The sequence below is a fragment of the Branchiostoma floridae genome, chromosome 12 (genome assembly GCF_000003815.2).
Source record: "Branchiostoma floridae strain S238N-H82 chromosome 12, Bfl_VNyyK, whole genome shotgun sequence".
NCBI classification, from domain to species: Eukaryota; Metazoa; Chordata; class Leptocardii; order Amphioxiformes; family Branchiostomatidae; genus Branchiostoma; species Branchiostoma floridae.
The window spans coordinates 1,672,102-1,697,610 of record NC_049990.1 but is presented as its reverse complement, the minus strand read 5'-3'; the positions used below and the strand labels follow the sequence as shown (position 1 = coordinate 1,697,610).

General features: G+C 45.3%; 1 protein-coding gene across 1 annotated transcript; it reads right to left on the bottom strand.

Annotated features, from left to right (window-relative positions):
* LOC118427934 lies at nt 1-23,680 on the bottom strand. Its single transcript, XM_035837900.1, has 22 exons — nt 23,469-23,680; nt 22,988-23,171; nt 22,642-22,877; nt 21,811-21,921; nt 21,083-21,193; nt 14,462-14,631; nt 13,609-13,738; nt 12,049-13,281; nt 11,697-11,884; nt 9,928-10,063; nt 9,199-9,471; nt 8,915-8,983; nt 8,291-8,488; nt 7,532-7,607; nt 6,929-7,074; nt 6,341-6,541; nt 5,746-5,834; nt 5,507-5,599; nt 5,091-5,174; nt 4,590-4,807; nt 4,078-4,212; nt 1-634 (listed from the first exon to the last, which is right to left on the bottom strand). The coding sequence occupies exons 1-22, from the start codon at nt 23,524-23,526 to the stop codon at nt 1-3; spliced, it is 4,773 nt and encodes a 1,590-aa protein (XP_035693793.1). The 5' UTR covers nt 23,527-23,680.
* Nucleotides 23,681-25,509: the final 1,829 nt, after the last annotated feature.

Sequence of the window (25,509 nt, the reverse complement as noted above, 5' to 3'; positions counted from 1 at the left end):
CTAGAAGTACAGTGCCTCTGGCTCAATGAAATCAGAGTCTAAGTCTAGCACTTCTATCTGCTCCTCTCCGATGACTCTACTGCTACCCTGCCGCTGTTTCCTCTGGTTGTTCTTGGGCGGAACTTTGTAGTAGACGTACGAATCCGTCCCGATCTTTGCACGATCTTTCGACGATGTCCCCAACCGACGAGGGTCAACACACTGGACCTCAGGAGACGATGAGTCCCTGCCTCCCTTCAGGTCTTTGTTTTTGCGTGGAAACTTGCAACAAATGCTTTTATTTGTTTGAATCTGGTCAACATCCGTTTCAGAATGTTCTGCCCGAACATCTGGGACATCCTCCTCTTCTTTGGATCTCCTGACATCTTCAACTGAGACGTCTTTATCTTCTTGTAGATCCTCCGATGTCTGAGACGTTCCCGATGTGCTGGGCGCGTCCAGGCTCTGTTTGGAAGACGACTGGCTGTCGGTGAAGATTCCCGAACTCTTCCCGTCGTCTGAAGAAGCCGAGGAGAGCTTGAGGTAGCTGACGTCAGCGTGTGTCTCCACCAGCCGGTCCAGCTCCAGGTAGAGCTGTGGGAACCCCGGCCGGCTGAACTCGTCCCACTGCCAGCAGCTCAGCATCATGTTGTACCTGTGGGGACCAACACATTCCATCGTTACTTACGGCTGAACTCGTCCCACTGCCAGCAGCTCAGCATCATGTTGTACCTGTGGGGACCAACACATTCCATCGTTACTTACGGCTGAACTCGTCCCACTGCCAGCAGCTCAGCATCATGTTGTACCTGTGGGGACCAACACATTCCATCGTTACTTACGGCTGAACTCGTCCCACTGCCAGCAGCTCAGCATCATGTTGTACCTGTGGGGACCAACACACTTCATCGTTACTTACGGCTGAACTCGTCCCACTGCCAGCAGCTCAGCATCATGTTGTACCTGTGGGGACCAGCACATTTCATCGTTACTTACGGCTGAACTCGTCCCACTGCCAGCATCATGTTGTACCTGTGGGGACCAACACATTCCATCGTTACTTACGGCTGAACTCGTCCCACTGTCAGCAGCTCAGCATCATGTTGTACCTGTGGGGACCAACACATTCCATCGTTACATACGGCTGAACTCGTCCCACTGTCAGCAGCTCAGCATCATGTTGTACCTGTGGGGAACAACACATTCCATCGTTACTTACGGCTGAACTCGTCCCACTGCCAGCAGCTCAGCATCATGTTGTACCTGTGGGGACCAACACATTCCATCGTTACTTACGGCTGAACTCGTCCCACTGCCAGCAGCTCAGCATCATGTTGTACCTGTGGGGACCAACACATTCCATCGTTACTTACGGCTGAACTCGTCCCACTGCCAGCAGCTCAGCATCATGTTGTACCTGTGGGGAACAACACATTCCATCGTTACTTACGGCTGAACTCGTCCCACTGCCAGCAGCTTAACATCATGTTGTACCTGTGGGGACCAACACATTCCATCGTTACTTACGGCTGAACTCGTCCCACTGCCAGCATCATGTTATACCTGTGGGGACCAACACATTCCATCGTTACATACGGCTGAACTCGTCCCACTGCCAGCATCATGTTGTACCTGTGGAGACCAACACATTCCATCGTTGCTTACGACTGAACTCGTCCCACTGCCAGCAGCTCAGCATCATGTTGTACCTGTGGGGACCAACACATTCCATCGTTACTTACGACTGAACTCGTCCCACTGCCAGCAGCTCAGCATCATGTTGTACCTGTGGGGACCAACACATTCCATCGTTACTTACGGCTGAACTCGTCCCACTGCCAGCATCATGTTGTACCTGTGGGACCAACACATTCCATCGTTACTTACGGCTGAACTCGTCCCACTGCCAGCATCATGTTGTACCTGTGGGACCAACACATTCCATCGTTACTTACGGCTGAACTCGTCCCACTGCCAGCAGCTTAACATCATGTTGTACCTGTGGGGAACAACACATTCCATCGTTACTTACGGCTGAACTCGTCCCACTGCCAGCAGCTCAGCATCATGTTGTACCTGTGGGGACCAACACATTCCATCGTTATTTACGGCTGAACTCGTCCCACTGCCAGCAGCTCAGCATCATGTTGTACCTGTGGGGACCAACACATTCCATCGTTACTTACGGCTGAACTCGTCCCACTGCCAGCAGCTCAGCATCATGTTGTACCTGTGGGGAACAACACATTCCATCGTTACTTACGGCTGAACTCGTCCCACTGCCAGCAGCTTAACATCATGTTGTACCTGTGGGGACCAACACATTCCATCGTTACTTACGGCTGAACTCGTCCCACTGCCAGCATCATGTTATACCTGTGGGGACCAACACATTCCATCGTTACATACGGCTGAACTCGTCCCACTGCCAGCATCATGTTGTACCTGTGGAGACCAACACATTCCATCGTTGCTTACGACTGAACTCGTCCCACTGCCAGCAGCTCAGCATCATGTTGTACCTGTGGGGACCAACACATTCCATCGTTACTTACGACTGAACTCGTCCCACTGCCAGCAGCTCAGCATCATGTTGTACCTGTGGGGACCAACACATTCCATCGTTACTTACGGCTGAACTCGTCCCACTGCCAGCATCATGTTGTACCTGTGGGACCAACACATTCCATCGTTACTTACGGCTGAACTCGTCCCACTGCCAGCAGCTTAACATCATGTTGTACCTGTGGGACCAACACATTCCATCGTTACTTACGGCTGAACTCGTCCCACTGCCAGCAGCTCAGCATCATGTTGTACCTATGGGGACCAACACATTCCATCGTTACTTACGACTGAACTCGTCCCACTGCCAGCATCATGTTGTACCTGTGGGACCAACACATTCCATCGTTACTTACGACTGAACTCGTCCCACTGCCAGCAGCTCAGCATCATGTTGTACCTGTGGGGACCAACACATTCCATCGTTACTTACGGCTGAACTCGTCCCACTGCCAGCAGCTCAGCATCATGTTGTACCTGTGGAGACCAACACATTCCATCGTTACTTACGGCTGAACTCGTCCCACTGCCAGCATCATGTTGTACCTGTGGGACCAACACATTCCATCGTTACTTACGGCTGAACTCGTCCCACTGCCAGCATCATGTTGTACCTGTGGGACCAACACATTCCATCGTTACTTACGGCTGAACTCGTCCCACTGCCAGCAGCTCAGCATCATGTTGTACCTATGGGGACCAACACATTCCATCGTTACTTACGACTGAACTCGTCCCACTGCCAGCAGCTCAGCATCATGTTGTACCTGTGGAGACCAACACATTCCATCGTTACTTACGGCTGAACTCGTCCCACTGCCAGCAGCTCAGCATCATGTTGTACCTGTGGTGACCAACACATTCCATCGTTACTTACGGCTGAACTCGTCCCACTGCCAGCAGCTCAGCATCATGTTGTACCTGTGGGGAACAACACATTCCATCGTTACTTACGGCTGAACTCGTCCCACTGCCAGCATCTCAGCATCATGTTGTACCTGTGGGGACCAACACATTCCATCGTTACTTACGGCTGAACTCGTCCCACTGCCAGCATCATGTTATACCTGTGGGGACCAACACATTCCATCGTTACTTACGGCTGAACTCGTCCCACTGCCAGCTCAGCATCATGTTGTACCTGTGGGGACCAACACATTCTATCGTTACTTACGGCTGAACTCATCGACGTCCCACGGCGAGCATCATGTTGTACCTGCAAATGTTGGCAATCAAGATAATAAAAAAATCAGAGAGGCATACTAGAGATACTAGCTATGGGACTGTGAGTGAGTGAGTGAGTGAGTGAGTGAGTGAGTGAGTGAGTGAGTGAGTGAGTGAGTGAGTGAGTGAGTGAGTGAGTCAGTCAGTCAGTCAGTCAGTCAGTCAGTCAGTCGGTCAGTCAGGCAGTGAGAGTGGTTGAATGATTGGGTTAATGAGTTGATGAGTAAGAGTAATTGATTAAGAGAAAGAGAGAGAGAGAGAGAGAGAGAGAGAGAAAAAGAAAGAGAGCAAAGGAGAGTTAGTACGCACATTTCCCAGGGACATCCCTGTGGACGCCGTTCCCGTCGTCCCTTGCGGAGTTTCTCCAGCAGAGTGCTGCCCAGACTCGGGTAAGGAACGTCCCCTAGCGTCACGATCTCGTACAGCACCACCCCGAACGACCAGCTGTGCAGGTGGAATATTGATATTGTTTTTTTTTAACATTTTCAAAGGATGCTATTCTTAGAGTGCTGACTTGTGCTGTTCTTAGTGTTGTGTAAGGGTTTAGTGTACGTCTAAAAGAACTGCAATCCTCATCAGCACTTTAAAACACCGTCAGCTGGGACGGGATTCAAACCTGCCATTTTTAATCCAGAATCGGGATTGTCAACGACAAGAACACAACATTCTGGTCTAATCAACACGTATATTCGTTTACAGACAATAACACATCGAAATTTATGCGATTGCCGGTGTCAAAAAGATTTTAAAAATTGCAGTATACAACAAATTTATATTTTACAATGAAAGTTTCCTCATATGATTAAAAACCTAGTACTCACACGTCACTCTTGCTGGTGTACCTGCCCTCCCTCAGCAGCCTTTCCGGCGCCATCCACCTCACGGGGATCTTCTGCTCCGCGTCCTGCCGCTGGTAGCCTCGCTCGTAGACGTCTGTGGCCAGCCCGAAGTCTGCGATCTTCACCACCAGGTTCTGTCCCACCAGCACGTTCCGGGCCGCCAGGTCACCGTGCACGTACCCGGCCTCGGATATAAAAACCTGGTCCGGGAACAATAAACTTGTAAAAGCAAACTAGATCTTCGTCAACGCTCAGTCTGGAAGTCTTGTAAGTTTTAGTCGAACTGTGCTTTAGTGAAGCGTCTGTAAACGTTTTTACATACATTGTATCTAGCCCGGTCATGGTACACCATCCTCCGTATTGTAACCGCTTCCCCATGCTTTACACTTGCTAACCACCAAACGAGTGAGTGGTTATTACGCAAGATTATACCCAGACTACTTTTTCGTTTGCATGAAGATATACATTACTTATATAACTGACCATGCCGTTTGCTATCTGCCGTCCGAACTGGTACATCTTCAGCTCAGTCATGTCATACACGCTGTTCAGCACGTTCGCCAGCGGCTGTGGGGGGACGGAAAGTAACTCTTAGTAGCAGCTCGCCAACCAACTCCCGACCTCAGACAACCTTAGGACTAACTGCCGATTAAAGTGCGACACTTGACTATGGTCTGGAGAAGGTCAGGAAACACTAGTTGGTCGAACATGCGTGAAAGGCGCTTTACGTACTTGCTGGAGTATGTCTTCACGGCACTTAAGGCACTTTACGTACTTGCTGGAGTATGTCTTCACGGCACTTAAGCAGGAACTTCTTGAGGTGACCAGGTAGGGCGGGTTCACCAGCGTTCAGCAGCCGACCAGAACAAACAAACAAACAAACAAACAAACAAACACACCTGCCGACACTTGAGCAGGAAGTTCTTGAGGTCTCCGTACGGCAGGTACTCCGTGACCAGGTAGGGCGGGTTCGCCAGCGTGCAGCAGCCGACCAGAACAAACAAACAAACAAACAAACAAACAACAAACAAACAAACAAACACACCTGACGGCACTTGAGCAGGAAGTTCTTGAGGTCTCCGTACGGCAGGTACTCCGTGACCAGGTAGGGCGGGTTCGCCAGCGTGCAGCAGCCGACCAGCCCCAGCAGGTTCTTGTGCTCCCCCAGGTTGATGGTCGTCTCGATCTCACGCACAAACGTCGCCTTTTCCTCTACACTGGCACCATCTATGTACATGGTAAAGTGGTCATGTCAAAGTCATGTTTTACACTTTTGTAGCAGACGTCCAGTTCTACATGTATCAAACACTCACTCACTCACACTCACTCCGGCGAGCTCGCTCGGAATCTCCACGTAACTAGTTTCCTCCACCCCTATTTATCATCCATCGCTGCAGGAAGTTGTTGCAGGTCTAAACCACTGCAAGCTGCTTAGTGTACGACTTTCGCGGTCTTCCCCTGCCTCTTTTTCCGTGGTTCTGATCCCACAGTAAACACAACATAAACACAAACGTCGCCTTCTCTTCGACACTGGTGCCATCTACATATACGGTAAGTGTCAAAGTGATATAGCAAAAATAAATCTTGTATTCAACACAAAAGGGGGGTTGTCCTTCTACACCGGTGCCATTTAGGTGTCAATGTGGCCCCCTGTGGCAAATGGACTCCTTTGGCTTTGCCAGCTTAATGATATCCTATGCCACCGTAAGATCTGCTTGAAGACCAGGGCTTACCGTGAACAGTCTTGACCACTACTGTCCTGTCCGTCACCAGGCCATCTGGAGTTCTCCTGAGAGTCGCCAGGTGGACGACCCCAAAGGCGCCCCTGCCGATCTGCTCCCTCAGCTCCAGGTCCTTCCGGTCCACTTCGTACTTCAGGAACTGTGGCCGGGCGGGGACCGGCGGGGGCGGCGTCTCTAACGGGTAGACCCGGTCTGTGGGAGGGATGGTAACAACGTATGTTCAATAAGACATTTCACAGTTAAAGCTGCGTATGCGCGATGTACTTCAGGAACTGTGGCCGGGCGGGGACCGGCGGGGGCGGCTGTTCTAACGGGTAGACCCGGTCTGTGGGAGGGGATGGTAACAAGGTATGTTCAAAAAGACATTTCACAGTTAAAGCTGCGTATGCGCTATGTACTTCAGGAACTGTGGCCGGGCGGGGACCGGCGGGGGCGGCTGTTCTAACGGGTAGACCCGGTCTGTGGGAGGGATGGTAATAAGGTGTGTTCAGTTAGACATTTCACAGTTAAAGCTGCGTATGCGCGATGGACGTCAGGAACTGTGGCCGGGCGGGGACCGGCGGGGGCGGCTGTTCTAACGGGTAGACCCGGTCTGTGGGAGGGATGGTAATAAGGTGTGTTCAGTTAGACATTTCACAGTTAAAGCTGCGTATGCGCGATGGACGTCAGGAACTGTGGCCGGGCGGGGACCGGCGGGGGCGGCTGTTCTAACGGGTAGACTCGGTCTGTGGGAGGGGATGGTAACAAGGTATGTTCAAAAAGACATTTCACAGTTAAAGCTGCGTATGCGCTATGTACTTCAGGAACTGTGGCCGGGCGGGGACCGGCGGGGGCGGCTGTTCTAACGGGTAGACCCGGTCTGTGGGAGGGATGGTAATAAGGTGTGTTCAGTTAGACATTTCACAGTTAAAGCTGCGTATGCGCGATGGACTTCAGGAACTGTGGCCGGGCGGGGACCGGCGGGGGCGGCTGTTCTAACGGGTAGACCCGGTCTGTGGGAGGGATGGTAACAAGGTTTGTTCAATAAGACATTTCACAGTTAAAGCTGCGTATGCGCTATGTACTTCAGGAACTGTGGCCGGGCGGGGACCGGCGGGGGCGGCTGGTCTAACGGGTAGACCCGGTCTGTGGGAGGGATGGTAATAAGGTGTGTTCAGTTAGACATTTCACAGTTAAAGCTGCGTATGCGCGATGGACTTCAGGAACTGTGGCCGGGCGGGGACCGGCGGGGGCGGCTGTTCTAACGGGTAGACCCGGTCTGTGGGAGGGATGGTAACAAGGTTTGTTCAATAAGACATTTCACAGTTAACGCTGTTCTAACGGGTAAACCCTGTCTGTGGGAATTATCCATTGTAATAAGATACGTTTTATAAGACGGTTCAAGGTTTAAACTGCGCATGCACGAGGTCAAAGGTGAACGCCCGTAACTTGTTAATTGATACAGCGGGGGCGGCTTGTCCACCGGTAGACCGGGTCTGTGGTAGGGATTGTAACAACAGGTACGTTCAAAAAGCCTTATTTATTATAAGCATTTAAATAGTTAACATTGCGTAAGCACGAGGTCAAAAGTGATGGTCCATAACTCGTTCTCCAGCGGGTAAACACTGTCTGTGGGAGGGATTGTAATAATAAGCCATCTCGCGGTATCACTGCGCATTTGTAACACCGTATAGCAGTGGATTGCTATCCACTGTGTCTTTGTCACGGTATTGGAGGCCTATTCCTCTCCTTCAACTGCCTTTTACCTCCTCAGCCGAAGTGTCATGCTTACACCTGTGTAAAGTGAGCAAAGTAGTGTAAATGGCCCTTCCCAAAGCCACAAGATCGATTGCATGACAGGATTTGAATCCATGTCCACTGGGTTCTGGGCCAAAAAACTTACGCCACATGACGGTCTTGTAATATCCCTCCGAGCACAGTATAAGACAGATATTGACATACCTAGTATGAACGGATGGAAGTACCACCGTCCCTTCTGTTTTCCCTCGCGCCCTCGCCTGTTCTTCACCCACCAGTACCTCAGCCCTCCCAACAGCAGGATTGTCACGACCAGGGTTGACCCCAGGGCGATGAGTACGATCTCAAGGGTGGTCAGCTGACTAGCTGGGTTTACCGGAGACCGAGTAACATGCGGGACTTCTGAAAAGTAAAGAAATGCCACAAGGTGAATCAGGCTAGCTAGGCTATTCGTCTCGAAGCAACGCCACCTAACGACGAGTAGTTCTAGTCATTGCATTCTCTCTCTCTCTCTCTCTCTCGAGATCTCTCTCTCTCACGCAGACACACAGAGACACACAAATAGACACTCACACACACACACACACATCACTCTCTCTTGACACTCACAAACACACACGTTCTCTCTCTATATATATATATTACACACACACACACACACACATACACGCACACTCACTCACACACGCACATATTCTTTCTAGTTACATTGAGCTATGTTCAACGAAGATTTTCTGTCGTCCTCAGTTCCAAATGACTAGACGCTGGCAACAGATACTTATCGCTCAAAGAAGATTGATTTCTGACTCGCTATAAACAGCGCCTTACCTGTTGGAACTGCTATATTTTCCCAAAGAGGTGGAATCGCATGCGCAGCTACAAGGTTTGGTTGCAGCCCTACGGTTTACAAATAAGACAAAAAAACTGTAATTTTCATCCAAATATTTATCCACAAACAGGAGAATAAGAACATGAAAATGAAGAATGTCTTCCTTTGAAGGTAAAACAGTTAAATACCTTTGTGTCTTATTCATTTACTGAATAGTTTTACTGATAAACGATTAAAATATAAAGGTAAGTGTTGTATCTAGGACTTCGAGGGATGAACTTACAGACTTCAAATGTGACATTGCTGACCGACGAGTTGCCCAAGTAGTTCTCGGCAACTACCGTATATGTGCCGGAGTCTTCCAGTGTGACTCCTGTGATGGTCAAGGTTCCGAGAGTGGCGTTTACCACAGCAGTGCTTGGAAGAATGCCGTCCAACCTTCTCCATGTGTATTTGGCAGGCGGGAAACTGTCGGATGTGGCTTGCAGCACCACGGTGTCGCCTTCCGTTACAATGGGACCCGGCGTCATCTCTACTTGTGGTACTTTGGGAGCGTCTTTGTTAAACGGAAAAGATACATCTTAATGTTTCAAGACAAGAAGTATCACAGTCTACAACCATGTGGTAAAGACATTACACACCAAAGTATACATAACAATGCACACAAGTGAAGACGGACAAAGTGATTTACCAAAGATGGTAAATACCAGGTAAGTCTGTTAATGGTTGCTAACTTCATGGTCTGTGAATGGTTTCCTATGCAATACCGATTATGACAGGTAAGTCTGGTTATGGTTGCCTAAAACATCAAATACCGAAAAATAAAATTAAAGCAACTATTATCACACTTACCTAGCATTCATCACCATTGATAAATTCCACTTTTGACGTAGTTGCAAAATTAAGGTAACCACCCAAAACCGGAGGCCGCCATATAAATTCACTTTCACATCATTGCCTGATTTATTTCTCTATTTTTTCCTAGAAGGGTTACTTTCTATTTTTAACCTACAGTGCACGATGAGTTGTCTCTCCTCTTCATCTTCAGTGACGTCAGAGAAGGAAGCCGTGAAGGTGAAGTTTCCCGCGTCTGCTGGGCCGGTCCCGTTCAACAGCAGACTGGAGTCACCTATAAGACTCACTCGGCCCTAACCAGTGAGAAGTAAATGCGTTTACACATTTTTGTTTATATTTGTTCTTCATTAGGTGTTGCTGTTATTGCCTCTATTTGGCGCTGAATACAAAACATTTCGCTACTTGTGTTCCAGTGTTTACATCCTAATAGCACTACTAGGAGCTTTCCATTGCTGAATGTTCTTCGTTTACGAGGGTCTGCATGGGGGGTCCTGACAACGCTTTACGCTAAATTCGGGACGGTCGACAACGCTTTACGTTAAATTCACGAAGGTAGGCAACGTTTTACGCTAAATTCAGACAGGCTGACAACGGTTTACGCTAAATTCTGGAAGCCAACACTCGACAGAGGCGGGGTCGTGCTCCGCAAGAAAGATTGAAATTTTGACTCTCTGAAACACTATTCCCTGCATTTTGAAGGGAAATTTTCGCTGGCAAACAAAGCTAAGTTAAATGGCATTTCTAATTAAAGAGTCCCAGGGGTTCAGCGTAAGCTTATGAGGGTGACGCCAGCCAACTTATTTTTGCAACGTCGAGCGCCGAAGGAGAGTCCGGGAAAATTTTGAAATCCTGCCCCCGTGAAACGCCAGTTTTTTTGGCTATTATAGAAAACTAAGTGAAATTACATTTCTATCAGTAAAAAATGTGTTTGAGGTTGACACGTCACATCCCCCAGCCATGATACATATTTTTTACGAAGTCGATGACCGAAGGTGAATAGAGTGGCAAAGGAGATCCGGCTAAATTTTGAAATCTTGACCCTCTATAAAACGATATTTTGTGCATTTTGATGGGCAAATTTCTATTAGCAAAACAGATCTTTGAGGTTGACACACATCCCCAACATATTTTCAGAATTTCGAGTTCCAAAGGCGCGAGGCGGCACAAGGAGGACCATGGAAATTTTGAAATCTTGACCCTCTAAAATGACATTTCCTGCATTCTGATGGGCAAATTTTGCTGGCAGACTAAGCTAACTTCAATGACATTTCTATTTGCAAAAAAAAGGAAGATTTTTGAGGGTATATACCATATTTTTACCATTTACTGGTAGACTACGTTTCGACTTACGAAATTTGGGAGGCCAGCTACGATTTACGGGTAATTTTTAGGCTTAATTACGCTTTACGTGAAATTTTTAGGCTAGATTACGCCTTACGTGAAATACACTGGCTACGCTTTACGGTAAATTTGCCATCCTCACTACGAATTACGTGAAATAAAATAGCTTACCCTACGAATTACGGGAATTAAAAAGGCCTGCCTACGCCTTACGGAAAAGAGCATGCAGACCCTCGTTTACGTTTGTTCCAGTATGACGTACGTTTGTACCGTCAATCGTAACGATACTTTACCTTTATCTGCAATGTTTGTCGACAAAAACACAAGAAGTTAAGTCGACGGACGGTGATTTTATACTGCAATATTTTGAAAATATTATGACTCAAAAGCATAGTCCGTAAAATTGCTATATCTAAATACCCCGAAAGGTACCCCGGCCCGTGGACAAAAAGTGAATTAGCGATACTGGAACACCCGTTAACAAAAGACATCTGACGAAAGGAATGAAACAATGAGACAGTGCCAAATTTATAAATTCATCGTCAAAACAGCATCGATTTTGTCCACTAAGAGAACAACACTTACCTTGTATTCGTCGTAACGGATAACTACGTTCCCAATCCGGCGCATGATGTAGTTTCCGTCATGGTCCCTCCAGACCCGGTGGATGATGATGCTGTCAGGACGGAGACTGTAGGTCCAGTTCAGCTGTGCAGGCCCGCCGGCCATAACCTCGGTAATGCCGTCGTCGAGAAGGTAAACATCGTTTTCTACTGCAGGAATTGGGGGGAAATATGGTAAGAAAATCATAGTTTGATTCTATTAATGATACAAATGCCAGTTGAATAATAACTAAGCAAATGTAAGGGGTAGGTTCAATGTGTTTTACGCGTTGTTTTTGCGACATTCAGAATTATGAAATGTTCCAGACCTGTACCTGACAGTGCAGTTGTTGGTGCCGTGGTTGCAACCGGAGTCGTTGTATATGCAAGGGGCGTTGCAACAGACGTTGTATTTGCAGGTGTGGCTGTCGTGCTGGGTCGGGTTGTAATTACAGTTGTCGGTGATGTTGCTTGGATTGTCGTTGTTCCAAGTGTGGTAGCCTGAGTTAGTGTCTGTGTAGATGCGTATGTTACTGTTGTCGGGTGTTGTGAGGGGAAAGTACTACCTTGAGTTGGCCTGGTTGTTGTTACAAACGATGTAGTTGTTTGGGTTGGTGTAGCTGTTTGGGTTGTAGTTGTTTGGGTTGTCGGGGTTGCCGTTGAAGCATGAGACGCATGCGTTGCCGTGGTTGTTGACTGAGTCGTTGTTGCTTGGGTTGTTGTCATCGGCGTAGTTGTGCCCAGTGTGGTCCCATGTGTTGATGCCTGAGTTTGGGCTTCCGTTGAAGCATACGAAGGATGCGTTGCCATTGTTGTTGGCTGAGTAGTTGTTGCTCGGGTGGTTGTCATCGGCGTAGTTGTGCCCAGTGTGGTCCCATGTGTTGATGCCTGAGTTTGGGTTGCCATTGAAGCATACGAAGGATGCGTTGCCATGGTTGTTGGCTGAGTAGTTGTTGCTCGAGTGGTTGTCATCGGCGTAGTTGTGCCCAGTGTGATCCCATGTGTTGATGCCTGAGTTTGGGTTTCCGTTGAAGCATACGAAGGATGCGTTGCCATTGTTGTTGGCTTTGTCGTTGTTGTTCGGGTTGTTGTCATCGGCGTAGTTGTGCCCAGTGTGGTCCCGTGTGTTGATGCCTGAGTTTGGGTTTCCGTTGAAGCATACGAAGGATGCGTTGCCATTGTTGTTGGCTTAGTCGTTGTCGCTTGGGTGGTTGTTACCGGCGTAGTTGTGCCCAGTGTGGAAGTCTGAGTCGCTGTAGGTGTTTGGCTTGCCGTTGAGGCGAGGGATGGCCTTGTCGGTGTTGTTGTCGGTGTAGTTGTTGTCATTGTTGTTGTTGTCGGTGTAGTTGTCGGTGTAGTTGTTGGGGTTGTGGTTGTAACGTGTGTGGTAATCAGTGCTTGCGCTGTTGTTGTGGAAGGCGCCTGAGTCTGAAGTGCTTGTGTCTGTGTTATTGTTGAAGCCGTCTGAGTTTGAACTTGAGTAGAGGGCTGGTTAGATGCGCCCGGTGTTGTTGACGCTGTTGTTGAATCCAGCGTCAATCCTGGAGTCGTATCCGGTACAGCTACGACTAAAACAGCGAGAAAAAGTAATTTTTTATAGAAATTACAAAGTATTTGATTATCAAATGTTCAGCTACATATATACATTATACATAATCTAGCTATCTTTAATGAATGTTTCCCATCATATCACCGCAGTCGATTCAGTAAACTACTGTTCCTTACGTATAGCTGGATAAGACTGAAAGTTAGGTCGAAAATTCTGTTGAGTAAAACTTCTTGAGGTAGAATAAGTTTATTTTTCCTCATTATGTAACCTACCGACTTAGATTTTCTCTCATGCTGACAAAAAAATCACGGTTCTTTTGCTACACCGTAAAGGAATGAACGCTGACCTTGAAGGGTCAGCTGCAAGGTCAGTGACGCCCCGTCAGACGACACCATGTAGAGCTGGTAGGTTCCGGAATCAGCTGTAGTGACGTTCATGAGCCGCAAGCCCGAGTCTCCAAACAACTCTACCCGGCCCTATGAAAAAACAACATGAACCAGTCTGTTTTGTTGCTTGGGCTATGTGTTTTTTAAAGAGAATCACGACTTGGATCCTCAGCGTTACATGGCCATCACTTATACAAACCATTTGCTTTGCTCACATATGCTCAACGTGAGGGTTACATAAACACCGCCTGTTGATTCTACACAACATTACAGTTAAACTCAAGCCCTATTTTAGGAGGGCATTCGACAGCTAGAGTCTCCAAACAACTCTACCCGTCCTTGCAAAGAATAAAAATACTCGTGTGGGGTAACTGTAGGATATTTGACCCAGAAGTCAGAGGACCTGCCATGCTACCAATCTTGTATTCTTACATAAGGCACTCTACACGGCCTTGCTCACTCCACTCAGGTGTAAAACCCGACTTCGGTTGGGGAGGTAAATGCTAATGGGAGGATAGAGTTATGCTCCGTCCCCAATACCGTGCCCTAGACACAGTGGATAACAAGCCACTGTCGTCAGGAGGCCGCCATTGGACTTTATTTACCTTCGCCGTTAACATTAGTTACGAGCGTGTCTTTTCTACGTAACGAAAACGAAATAACCCCTAAATGATAAAGTATCTTTCATATACTAGGGTAAGGGGCATTTTTTTGTCATTTTTTGTCAAGACCAAACGTTATGGAAACAACATTGTGTACTCTACACAAAAGTACACAAAGTTACTTATTAAACGGGTGAAAAGAGCTCCCTACCTGATAAGCCTGGGAAATATACACAATGTTGGTCCTGCTGGCGATGCCCGTGTCTGGTAGCTTCTTCCATGTTTGGAACAGCGGTGTGATACCAGCTGGCAGTGCGTAGGTCCACTGCAGCTCGGCGTTAGAACCCGCTGTGACGTAAACGGTGCCGCCATTTTGGATCTCTGAAGGTCAATTAAAACGAGGAAGAACTAACAAATATGACAGAGCTCACAGATGCTAAGTATATGATACTAAAGAAAAGACTGGAACAGAGAAGTTGCTAGAAATTAACAGACCTTTTTTTTATTCCTTGCATTCATATTCATCTCGCTTAATGGTAATGCTAAAATAAAGGCCTTGAACAACAGTGGCATGATATAAAATCTTTTTTTTTGTGGCGAGCTCATATCACGGCGTCTCCTTTTTCTCAAGGAGCTTTCAAATCAATTCTTTTAAAAGCTCCTCGCTTTTTTTTCATCATTTCACTTTTTTTTCGGTTTGTATATAAAAGACATCAAATCAACCCCAACCCGTTTAGAAAAAAGTCAACAATAGACTTCGAGTATCCTCTTTTACAATAATGTTTATCACTGTTCATTGTTACATGTATGTCTTCTACGTTTCTACCGTTTACTTGCAATTAGCACCCAGGTATGAACTTGCAATGAACTTTCAATATAATTCACAGCCCGGACATACTTTTGTTTCCTTGTCCGGTTCGGTAGTAAAATCACCGAGTTGAAGTGTTACTTACACACGTACAGTACATGGATATGGTGTGTTATGCTTGACTTTACATATTAAAGGTAAACAATGTTTTATTACTTCGTAGCATAGTTCGTCACTTGCAAAGTCCTTTGTTTGAAATACTTTGGTTGCTGTACATTTCGTCATCACGGAGAAGTAAAAGAAAATAAACCCGGCTAACACGGTGCCGGTTTGTGAGAGTTAGGCCAAGTTAAGTCGATTGCATGGATGCCATCCGCACGGACATATCAATTTTCGTCTGTTTCCAAACAAAATGGACATTTGAGACCATACTACAAGTCGTATAAAGCAGCTGCCGAATTAGGAAATGTATGCCGTAGATTGCAAAAAGAAAGTAGGATAGCGTAGAATGCTACTCTCTAGGAAGAGGTTTGGCGGACATGAAAAAAGATACAAAATAGAAGCCCTATGAAATCGTCTAAAACGCGTAAAAAACAGCCGAGGCCGAACCTTTGCTTGGCAAATGACGAATCTGTTGTTCGGTATATAATAATAATAACCATCTGGTGTATTTTGCCAGCCAGTAGGTACCCAATGAATTAGGCTGTTTAACGTATATCACTTATATATCTGCGTATCTTTATTTTGCAATCTCGCATTAGTTTTAGGGTCTCGAGAGGATGCCATTCATACAACTACACCAACAGGGCCTAAGAAAGTTTGCAAACATTACCTGCACGATATTACTCCTGTACTAAGCTCGCCTCTAAGTCTGTGTTTGTAATAGTGAATGAAATGGTATAAATTCTCCATGAAAACGCTTTTACGCAAAGAGATCATTAACTCACTGACTCGTCTAATAGCTGCTGCTATTGTCACAGGTTTAACACAGATTTGGTGTTTAGGTAGATGTTTCGGTAGTTAAAGACGACATCATCTTTGTTGCATATTTGTCCTCGGATTCGGAGAAGTTATTCCAGACCCAATAGGACCTACTACAACAAAAAATGATTTTATCAGGTTTTAGAATATATGATATTATAGGTATTGGAGTTTTTTTTACATCATTAAAGTATCACCTGCTTACATTTGACTGCTTTGTTATTAGAAAGAATAATGAAAGCCATGATTAGCCCAACTCGATTGTAACATTATATCTTGTTTTAGCCCTTTTTGCTATGTTAATAAGGATGTTAGGTCTTATTCTATACACCAATTTTGTACTTTGTGTAATACTTGTTGCCATACATTGTACCATGTACAAATGTCGTGCAAAAAAGTTCTATTATTATTATCATTTGATGTCTATCAGACATTTTTTCTAGAGCTTCTGCTGTTGTAAGCAGATGGATAAGCTGACGAGACCCCTCATGTAAAAGAAAACTCCAATATCCTAGGATCTTTTTTTATTTACTTAGAGTTCACCGCAAAACAAGGCTGTTGGAGCCACTTAGACGTTTTGGGTTACAATACTGTATAGTAAAGAAAGATGTGTGTTAACCCCTGACTTAAACAGTTGTAGATTGTACCCCATGGGAAAGCAGATGAGACCCCTCATGTACAAGAAAACTCCAACATCCTAGGATCTACACAGGACAGCTGGATTTTGTACAACACATCCCCGCCTCACCCTTTTCTACAAAGCAGTTAACAGTAATATTAATATAGACACAACCAACATACTCAAACCAGCCCAAGGGCGCACCCGGGGTAGCCAAGCACAAATACCAGCCCGTCTTCGCCCGTACCGACACATACAGACTTTCTTTTTTTCCACGAACCATCTCTGAGTGGAACGCCCTGCCTGGCACGGTTGTAAGTGATCCCAACGTTGAGTCCTTCCGTGCCAGGACCCGGGACCCAGCTAAACACCCCCCCCCCCTACTATGCCCCTCGTGGGGTTATATGGGGGTATAGATATGTCAAGGACGTTATATAACGTCCTTGGATATGTAGATGTAGACATCCGTGAGTTGTTCTAATAATTCCTTAGGGGGATGTGCATGTCGCACAAATAAAGCAGCTGTCTTGTCACTTGAAAGATTTACACAGTAACGAACAGTTTGAAGAGAAAGAGAAGTCAAAAAGTCTGACCCAAACCTCTGACTTCGTACCTTGGGAAGACAATCCGTTCAGTAAACGTAGCGACGCTTGAAAAGAATTTTAAAAAACACAGATCAGATGAAAAAGTTTGTCAACTTCTACCATAGTTTGCCGTGTTTGTCTCACCTGTTTGTCCGAGCCCCCTCCCGACCAGTACAGGAGACAGAACCATGGCGATCAGAGCCGTCTGGAGTAACCAACATGCCGCTGTCATGGTGACCCGTCTTGACGAATCCTTGAGGGTCCCTCTTTTGGATCCCGTCGGTGGTTCAAATCCCAGCTACCGCCTGCTTGTCTGAGTTCCGAACCCCGTATGCGCGGTCTTGTTAACTTGGGTGGTTGCGGTCCCGCGTTTCCTTGTTTGAAGAGCCCCACCTAACACGAGTTCCTTGAAAGAGCTTAGCACACTTCCTGTGTGAAGCGTGTGCATGTGCTCTGGTGCGCACTTCTACACTAAATCTACCCGACGAGCTTCTCTCCCTCAACTACAAGTACAGGACTGGTAACGCTGTGCCATGAGGCGGTTACCGCTCTGCTCTATTGGCGCCGCCAAGTCGAGTGGTTACTTACTTACTTTAGCCGCCATGTGACGTCACATCAGGAAACTATGACGTCACAATTCCAGTGTGTGCCATGGGGCGTGTTTGAAAGTTCATTCGCACCAGGTGCACGTGAGGTCATCGACCCTTGCCTAACAAAAATTTCCAACAATACTGGGCAGAGTGTTCAATTCTTTTATACGATAGGTTTATGACTTGTTCTCTTCCACCTTGTTTGCAAAAACACCAACTGGAGGTCTCCCAGCATATGTCTCCCACACTTGAAGACTGGCGGAAGCGTTGGCAAATCGTCGTAAATCTCTGTCTGCAGTGCATAGCTGAACCCCTCTAATCTTCAAGCAGATCTTACAATGGCATAAGTAGTACCAAACTGGCCAAGGAGTGTAGTCAGCCAAGGGGTGTCCATTTGCCGGAAGCAAAAACCCCCTCCTAAGCCGGCTTCACTCCTCTGCCAGCTTTTGATAATTAATATCTTATGCTACCGTAGGATCTGCTTGGAGATTAGAACCCCTCCCCCATTGAAAAAAAAAAACAATAGCAGGACGAGCGTGATCACTCCTTATAATCAATAGGCCCAGATAATCTGCAAGAGAATCGATGTTCACGGCTGGTTTGGCTTAGTAACCTGAGGTCACATTTCTCCGTAGCTGGGCAAATGCAGTGTTTAATGAATGAAGACCTTTATTGTATATATACATTTTTGTATATCCATAATCCACTGGGATAAGTATAAGCGTACTGCACGCACCACCTGTATAAGTTTACACCCTCGCCCTGCAATGTTTGTCAAACTCAAGAACGTAGCGCCAAGTTTTTCCGAGGATTGTTGGTTACAGAGTTATGTGTTTTGCATGAGGATTGGGAGTGGCCATACAAGCGATGAAGTTTGCATGTAACGCTTTGAAAGTGTGTTGCCTAGTGTTCACAATGCATTGTACTTGTTGCAATCTAAATAAAGGTATAGTTAAATAGAGTATGTTGAAATCAATCATATTTTTTGACTATCCTTTACCACTCACTCTCTCACTCACTTTCCCTCATTGCCTAACTCCCATCAGAACTTGAAAACGCATTCACTCACTCACTCACTCACTCACTCACTCACTCACTCACTCACTCACTCACTCACTCACTCACTCACTCACTCACTCACGCACTCACGCACTCATTCACTCACATAATACTCACAATAAGCGTAATAAGAAATCTTTTTAGCCTGTTCTTAAATTTCAATGTCTCTAGGTGAAAGTTTTAGAAGTCCCCTGCACACTGTTTTCTAAGTGTGTGGGGGAGGGGGGGGGGGGGCAAAGGTCACATATCCACGCAGGTGCAGCTGTCCTTTTTAACTCTAAAGTCTTTTCCCTCAAGAAATATTGGTATTTTAGAACTGGGTGTTACAGGTAAAAGGTACACGACTTTCTATTATGTTGGAAAAAAACATAATTTTAGGAATGCTTTGTGTGTATAGAACACACAAAGGTTATTTGGATGCGGCCAATCACAGTGCAGGGGGTCAAAGGTCAATGATATTTGTTTAGATGTAACTTTTTGTGTCGTGTGGAATCTTCTTTTATGCTCTATAAGGACACTTTAGAGGTCAGACTTCCCTGTCAATGTTAGTTGTCATGGCTGAGCTTTAGGTAGATGACTTTTCTAGCACGCAGGTGCGATAATATGTGGCTTACAGGTAACGTTATCTGATACCGGAAATTAATTACTTTTATCCTTTGTTTAATGAAAACAGTATTTAGGGATAAGTTATTGAACTGTTTTATGTATGCAGTAGTTATGGCTAAATAGCGTATTTTCGCTTAAAAACAAAGATTAGGTTATCCTATATATCCTAAAGGCGGATAAAGATGAACTAGCTTTACTTGGGTATTCTTTTTATTCCTACTTGTATTTTTTTATTTACTTGGGTATTCTTTTTATTCCTACTTGTATTTTTTAATGGCTCTCGTAAAATGCATGAGTAAAATGGACTAAAACTTTGAATATGATTTTCATGTAGGTGCTTTTATTGATCTAGTGCCTTCTCCTTATGTGGTACTTTTGTCTCAAGGTAGACTCTAAATTAGACATCTTTAAGACATGCATGAAGCGGCGATAGGCTGATTGTTGTCACGTGGGAGGCCTTGGCTTTGACGTCACTCGGGCATGCATGAAAACGAGGCCACGCCTTTGGAGATGCAGTACATGCCGTCCGGACAGGAGGCGCTGTTGCACTTGTATGGGAACCCGCGGCCGTGATGATGTGGGTCTAAATGGATACAGTTTTCACACAGGCAATGTTATCAATTGCTTTTCATGCAAATATGATAAACTAAAAACATGAATCATGAACTGGTACTGCATTTCAAATTATGCATAAAAATCGTATGTTGCCTAAAATGTAATGTCAATGTCAGTATCACTTTTTCCCAACTCGCTGATTGAGTATATAACCTGATGATGATGATGATCACTGTTAGTATCAATGAAATGTAGGTTTTTATTTCATGCTGATCCGTGATTCGGATTGCTTGCTCTGACATTTCAACGAATACTGTACTCACAATTGCAATGGTAATGCGGCCCTAAGTCAAAGCACTCAAGGCCGTCGGGACACGGGTTTGGGTGACACCAGTCAATGTCTAAATATCACCCCCAGAAAAAAGAAGACAGGAAAATGGTCAGGACGAATGGTCAAATTTTGTAACAGTCCCTGTATTAGCCTGGAGTTCATCCTTGTTCGGTTTAGTTCGCTCCCGAAGGTCGCTGCCCGGGTTGGGCCGGAAGCGGACCAAAGCGAACAAGGCTGGACGCCAGGCTATCCGAGTATGGCAAGAAGGTACATTTGCCTTGGGGTCCCAAAATTGACTGAATCTACTCCAGTCGAACAAATACGATAGATGCATAGATGAATTCAATCACGTTCAGCATCCCTGCGGTAAAGCCAAGAAGCGATGAAACATTATAGAACATATTCAGGCCATGGGAGGGGAGTTTCGAGCATGAAAAACAAATATCGAAAGGCATTCTAAATGTATTCAAGCTGCAGTATGACCACATTCTCCGGCATTCCAACATTATTCAATAGTCAATAGTCTATTTACACACACACGTCTCCAAGGTCATTTTGTGGGTTACCCTGCTTGTGCCTGTGTTGTTTAAGTTTTATTTGGTATATGGATAGGTATTGAAGTACTGCTTTTTTTAGATGTTTATCGTTTATTTGTTTGGCTGTAAAGAAGCACCGTATATGTGTTGGGGATGTACCAACCTTGATCACAGTCCTGTCCTGTCCAGCCGGTCTCACAGCTACAGGTGTAGCTCCCAACTCCGTCCGTACAAATTCCGTGTACACAAGGAGAGGACGCGCAGTCATCGATGTCTGAAACAATGTATAGATATCATGATATAACACAACACAGTGATTTTGTTATCTCCATCTGGAAAGGAGATTCACTATCGACGGAAGTACTGTTTTGGGTTCTGTGTGAGTATATTCGGTTAGGACAGACCCTGATCACAGTCCTGTCCTGCCCAGCCGTACGTTCTCACAGCTGCAGGTGTAGCTCTTCAAACCAACAGTACAGGGTTCGTGCGAATAAGAGGTAGGCGTGCAGTCAATTTACATTTAATAATTTAATAATTCACAGGTATTATGTAGTGCTATATGGCAATTTGTCATCTACGTCATCCTTCTCATAATTCCTACCATAATGATTATCACCGCCACTATCACTCTACATCAGCAAGTTCGGGGGGGGGGGCTGCTTTTTGTCTCTTGCCAAACACTGCCCCTCCCTCGGCAGCACAGGTTCCAATAAAGGGGGGTGTCCTGGGATACACACTCTTTCATTTTCGAATCATAAACAAAAACTTTTCACTCAATTTGGAGAATTATTATCTTAAAATGTACACTTAACCTTTGTAATTGTCTCATTTTAAAAACCAAATAATTAAAAATTTGAGCAGTATTTAATTTGTCATCACTTCGTCACTTACTGGTATCACAGTTGGTTCCTCCCCAGCCGCTTTCACAAAAACAGGTGTAGGTTCCGATAGCATCGTAACAGGTTCCATGGACACATGGGGAGGATACGCAGTCATCAATTTCTGAAAAAAAAGCAAACTTTACCTAAGACATAATAGCATAAGAAATAGCCACTGATTAGCCTTACTTTCCTTACAAACGGAATTGCTGTGGCAGCAGAAAGGCCCATTTTGTCCATCGTTCAGAAATATTATATTCTGCTAGATTTTGAAAGAATTACCTGTAAATAAGCAAGCATGTACCCCCCTTTTGTTGTAGAGTACTTATCAACAAATACATACATACCAAATTTACTTCAATTAGATATACCTGAGCGATGCGCCAAGAGCCTAAATGTGATAAAATGCAGCAGTGCTTATTATTCTTATAATCTAATATTAATAACATTTATGTGAAACCAATGTAGTCAGACTATATCTGATGGGCATGATAGTTGACCAGTTATCAAAGATTTTATAAGATAGTCACCAGGTAAACATTTATTATACCAGAAATTTGCCTGGCCAGTTAATTAGCCAAGGCGGGCAAAACCAGTCTTAACAATACTGAGATGTTGCAATGACTTAAATATGTGATTGCTCAATGATTGAATAACATTACGCATTAGCGTAATGTGAGGAGAACAAATGAACAAGAAAGAAATGTAAATGTATTCCTCAACTTAGTCAACGTGATAGCATTGACTTCAATTGAAAATTGAGATATTTCAGTCTCAACAACATCTGTCTCAAATTTCATACCATTCTCATATAACGTACAGTGAATGAAGAAAAAAGGCCTACCCCCCTCTACTTGGACTTCACACAGGGTCAGTGTTCGGAAGGGTCCGGGAAGACGGATGCCCACGTACCGTCCCTTCATGCCGTAACACATGACGGTAGTGGAAGGCTGGTGCGGGTCGATGTGATGGGGCCCTCTACACTTGAAGTTCTCGGTGACCCTTGGAGAATCCCCGATGTGGATTTCGAATGGATCTAGTTGCCCCCCACAACAGTCCTGACGGTAGAAGATGTTCACTCTGTACAAAATGAATACAAACTAATGAAACTTGGCTTTTTAGTAACTCAGCTTGCCGGTTGTACGGTCAAGCTCATATTTCACTACTCGACAGTTTTGCCGTCCACGTACCTGTCAATAAAATGCGTTTCACCAAGATCCACCCACCAGGCTGGGTAACTGTCTTCTAAAGTAGACGCGCAGGAACCAGCGAAGTAGTCGGTATTGGTGTTCCCATCTACGGCATTGCCGGCAGCCCCGAGGGTCGGGTTGGTGCTGGTCTGGAACGCAGGCTTGTCCTGGGCGACGTTATGGCCTGCCACAAGAGGAAGGATTATGATAAGAAATGTCATAGTAACATTACACTACGTACCCCTCTCCAGAAAAGGGGGTTGTTTTCTTAGACGGTACAATACTAGTAGCGGTGACAGTAATTATAAAATAGAAGTTACTAAATACTAGTAGGACACCGTCACTTTTCAAGTCACAAGGAAAACGGCAATTCCCGGTGTCGAAAATCATACCAAAATTTCAATCCCAATCGGGCTATGCCCTGAAATATTCCTATTATTGGGACCTTTGCTTCTAGTTACGTCAGAAATAAAAAGTCTACCTTGTGCCGATCCCGGCCAGACGATCACCGTCACGATGAGCAACAGAAACTTCCACATCTTTGCTGACTGTTGAGCTGAGTTAGACTGGGGTAACGGTGTTGGTTTTGGTCTGTTTTCTACCTCTTTAGGCTAAGGGTCAGAGGATATAAAGTATTGATTCATGCGGGCCTTGATAGGACGTAACCAAGTCAACAGGACATCCTTGACCCCAAAGGCGAGTAGTGCACACTCGAATCGGCCACGTGGCAAATCAGGTGATAAGCGTGTTGAGATGACGTAACAGTACGAACGAAGACTGGTGATGCCCAAAACATTTATACCAACAATATTCCCAAAACATATCCATGTCTGATTCAATGTAGACCGGGTCATTTCATATCGTTCCACTTTATTCGCTTCGTTGGCTCGAGGGAAGTCTTTTGTCTCCAATTTGGCTTAAACTCAACCACAGACGTCCGTAGTTTTGAAGATAATTGTTTAGTTTTACTTTCAGACAAGTTGATGCTTATGTGAATCAGCTATCAGCGGACAAGGCTCTTTTCGTCTCTAGAGCGTAAAAACGCGTGATATTTTTGTCTGTTCTTGAATATTTATCCATGAACGGTCAGCCGAATGTCTACAGACCTACTGTATATCGTGACGGAATAGGTTTCTGACTGAAAACACGAAGAATTTTTTTTACCAGCATCGCACATAAATATATGACCACAGGGCGTTGCGTTGCTTTTTGACCTTTCCACACAGACTCTTTCAAAAATGAAACCATTTTCAAGTTACTCATTAATAAGGCATGTTAGCGATCGGAAAGCTGTTGATTGGTCTTTCCTTTACAGGTATCACTGTGTAAACCTCAAAGGTGGCACTGTGTTCAGACATTTTCAGTACGTGCATGGCTGGGAACGAAACAACTGCTGTGTGTTTGTCAGTCAGAACCATAGCCCCGAGGTTATCGTGAGTTTGGACGCATCCTATGAACGTCCTCGAATGGAGCGGAGGCGTCCGGCCGGCTGACCGCTCATGGACAAATGTTACTGACATGACTTAAGACAGGACAAAAATATCACACAATTCAAGCTGACAAGAGGAAAAGAAATATATCAGCTGATCCACATCTTGTCTGAATTTAACTGTGAGTTAAACCGAGAATCCTGAAAGCATGATTTTATCACATTTCCAAATCGGGGCCCCTTCCAGGCAGCTTTTGGAAATTATAAGTATAATGTAGACAACAAACCTCACAGAACATAGAAATCATTCAGAAGCATAATTTGTGTATCTTACATGATAAACAGTTTCATGGTTAGTTTCCGCATGTTTAGTATACTCTCCGGTTTGGAAATGTGTGACCGCAGAATGAGTCTGGTCGTGTCGTGTAACGGCAGGGTACTTGTCCATAACCCAGGAGTCCTGGGTTCAAATCCGTTGGTATGCCACCGAGTGTGTGTCCTTGGAAAGTCACTTTGCACGGCTTACGTTTTTGAACCCCCACTACAATAATTACAGAACTGGGTCCAAGGGCAAAGAATCAGAAAGCAATCCAACGATTCAATACTTCCCTACATCCGTTTGACCACGCGTCCATTTTATGCCCTAATTTTGTTTCAATGAGCAAAATTAATACTATCTTTAATGGACCGTTTTATAACATGAAAGAAGCAGACTCCTGTTTTCCGTGCCATTTGCCTTTAATGAGAGTTTATTTGCAAGTTCTTGCCCGAGGGCTAATTGCAACATGAAGCATACAGAAGGTATAGTAGACATACATAAAGTAAAGTAATTTGGTATAGATAACAATGGTGACAAGTGTAAACTAAATTGCAGTCTTTCAAAAATGAAAACGCTGGAAGGTTACTCATTAATGACACAAGTCAGCCGTCGGACAGCTGACCCCGCGGTTTATTGGCGTTTACTGCAATGTTACCACAATGCAAACCGCAAAGCCGGTCGTAATTCTAGATACGCGTGCATAAGTAAAAAATTGGCTACATTTAGACAATTGATCAATAATAAGTTTATTACAAATTCTTTCCCGTGGGCCAA

Excerpts from the sequence above, each read along its gene's own strand:
- LOC118427934 (XM_035837900.1), bottom strand. The coding sequence starts at position 23,526 with ATGTGGAAGTTTCTGTTGCTCATCGTGACGGTGATCGTCTGGCCGGGA. Across the intron at positions 14,632-21,082 it reads AGGACAGGACTGTGATCAAG|AGATCCAAAATGGCGGCACC; the intron begins GTTGGTACATCC and ends ATTGACCTTCAG. Across the intron at positions 5,835-6,340 it reads AGTGGTCAAGACTGTTCACG|ATGGTGCCAGTGTAGAGGAA; the intron begins GTAAGCCCTGGT and ends CCATGTACATAG.